The sequence below is a fragment of the Myotis brandtii genome, unplaced genomic scaffold, assembly GCF_000412655.1.
Source record: "Myotis brandtii unplaced genomic scaffold, ASM41265v1 scaffold10870, whole genome shotgun sequence".
Lineage (NCBI taxonomy): Eukaryota > Metazoa > Chordata > Mammalia > Chiroptera > Vespertilionidae > Myotis > Myotis brandtii.
The window spans coordinates 1,466-3,810 of NW_005353699.1; the positions used below are offsets into that span (position 1 = coordinate 1,466).

At 50.3% G+C, this 2,345-nt stretch overlaps 1 gene segment (V, D, J or C); it reads right to left on the reverse strand.

The window, feature by feature from the left end:
* Window positions 1-1,401: 1,401 nt before the first annotated feature.
* The window catches only part of LOC102248176, a 4,507-nt gene continuing 3,563 nt past the window's right edge, over window positions 1,402-2,345 (reverse strand). The window contains 1 exon segment of the V gene segment in view: window positions 1,402-1,721. Within this exon segment, the coding sequence occupies window positions 1,402-1,721 (320 nt within the window).

Here is a 2,345-nt window from a genome sequence, read left to right on the forward strand (position 1 = left end):
TTACGTGGACAATACCTTCTTTTAGTTCTTGAGGTGTTAAAATCCGTTTTTCTAGTGTTGTAATGTTTTTTCACCACAAGGGTTGATATATAATGAATACTATTATGAATGAAAGACTACCCCGTTTAGAACTTTTCTCCCTCATTGGTTTTAGAAGTCCTCATTTCCGGTTCTCCTGTCTCCATCAGCCTCATCAAGGATATTTGTGAGGAGCCCCATAGATTCCATGGGAATTGGGTTCTAAGGTCCAGGCCCACGTCAGTTAACATCGATCACACATCATCCCAACAACAAGAACAAGTGCAGAGGAAAGAAGGGGAAGCCACGGCATAAACTGGAGGACGGGGCCTCCTCTGAGAGCCGTGTCCTTCCTGGGGAGGGTCCCAGAGCCTGGAGATCACATGCTCCTCACAGTGTAATTTCCAGGGAAACCCATACCCAGCTCCCTGAGGGGTCGGGATCTAGAGAACACACATCCCACCAAGGCCAGGAGCTGGGCACCGGCAGAGTGTGGCAGAGGCTGCTGGGGTTCCCAGGTCACAGAAGCTACACTTCCGCTTTGCTTTTTTATTTCAATTTCTTTCTGAGTGACAGTTACAGTCAATGGTCCTTTGTGTCCGTTTCATGGGTGTAACATGGTGGATAGGTAATCATATGCTTTACAAAGTGTCCCCTTGATATTTCCAAACCCACATGGAACCATAGGCAGTTCCTACAATGTTAGTCACTGTATTCTCTATGCTGTACTTAGATGCCTGCGACTGTTTTATAACAACCGCCAATTTATACCTCTTACTCCCTTCAACATCTTCACCGACTCCTCCATCCCCACTTTCCCCTGTCAAACATCACTCTGTTCTCTAAATCTATGAGTCTGTTTATTTTGTTCATTTATTTCTTTTGTTCTTTAGGTTCCACATGTGGGTGGAATCATCTGGTGTTTGTTTTTCTCCCTCTGACTTACTTTACTTTGCATAATACCCTCTAGGTCCATCCTTGGAGTCACAGGCTTTCATTGTTGTTTTTCTATAACCGGATAATGTTCCACTACATAGAGGTACCAGCACTTTTCCATCCACCTTTCTTCTAATGGGCACTGAGTCGCTCCCATAGCTCGGCCATTGTAAAGAAGGCTGCAGGGAGCATGGGGTGCATGTACTCCTTCCAATCAGAGCTTCTGGTTCTTGGGAACTACACCCACATGTGAAGTCACTGGGTCATGGGCAGTCTTCCTTGCAATTTGTTTGTTGTTGCTAATCCTCACCTGAGGGTATTTGTTCTACTGATTTTTAGAGAGGGGCAGGAAGAAACGGCCATTTCCACCCTCGCTCTTTCCTTCTGCATCTCAGGCTGTGCCAGTCTGAGCCCATGAGCAGGTTTTGTTTTCACTTCCCTGTGGGTTTACATCACCGTGTAAATACCACTACCCATGTACAGAGCACAGTGATAGTCGGCCTCATCCTCGGGCTGGGCCCCCGTAATGGTGAGGGCGGCTTTGTTCCCAGAGATGGAACCAGAGAAGCGATCAGGGACCCCAGAGGGGCGGTTGTTTGTGCTGTAGATGAGCATGCGTGGAGGCTTGCCTGGGGTCTGCTGGTACCAGCTGGGGAGCTTACTTCTAGAGACGGCCCCAGAGCTGAGGCCACAGGTGAGTGTGACTGTCCCTCCTGGAGATACTGACATTGACGGCTCCTGGGTCACCACAGTCTGAGAATCCACCCCTGAAACCAACAGGAGAGAGACAGGTGTTATGAGGGACGAAGGTCACCCTGAGACCCTGCTGTTCTGTGTCCCCCAAGGATGCAGAGGCCCTTCCTCTGACCTGAGCTGTGCGCCAGGAGCTGGAGCAGAAGCACCGTCCAGACCATGGTGGGGACACTCACAGGATGTGGCTCCTCAGGCTCCTGGGCTGCAGTGGGGAGTCCTGGGCCTTTTCATTCCTCCCTCACCCATTAGGGGAGAAGGTGCCTCATGCAAATCAGCTTCCCCTCTAGTCCTGCCCCAGGGTTACCCTACTGTCCCCTGCAGGGGAGGGGAGGTTTTGAAAGAGGCAGATACTGGGCCCTCACACAGACCAATAGACTCTACATTAACTGAGATGCTGAGGGAGGGGGGTGATTTTGTCACCAAGTCAGTGCCCTGGAGTCCTGGTGACCTGAGTCCTCACTTCCTTCTATGGAGGGTCTGAGGCTGAAGGATGAGGTGGGAGTGTCCACCCCCTCCTGGCCCCAGCAATCTAGTTCTTCTCAAAACTGACCCCATTTTCAGGAACACTGCTTCCTTCCTCAGGATACCCCTCCTTGTCTTTGGAGGATCTTAGCAGTTAGTCCTTCCTCCAGCAGTGA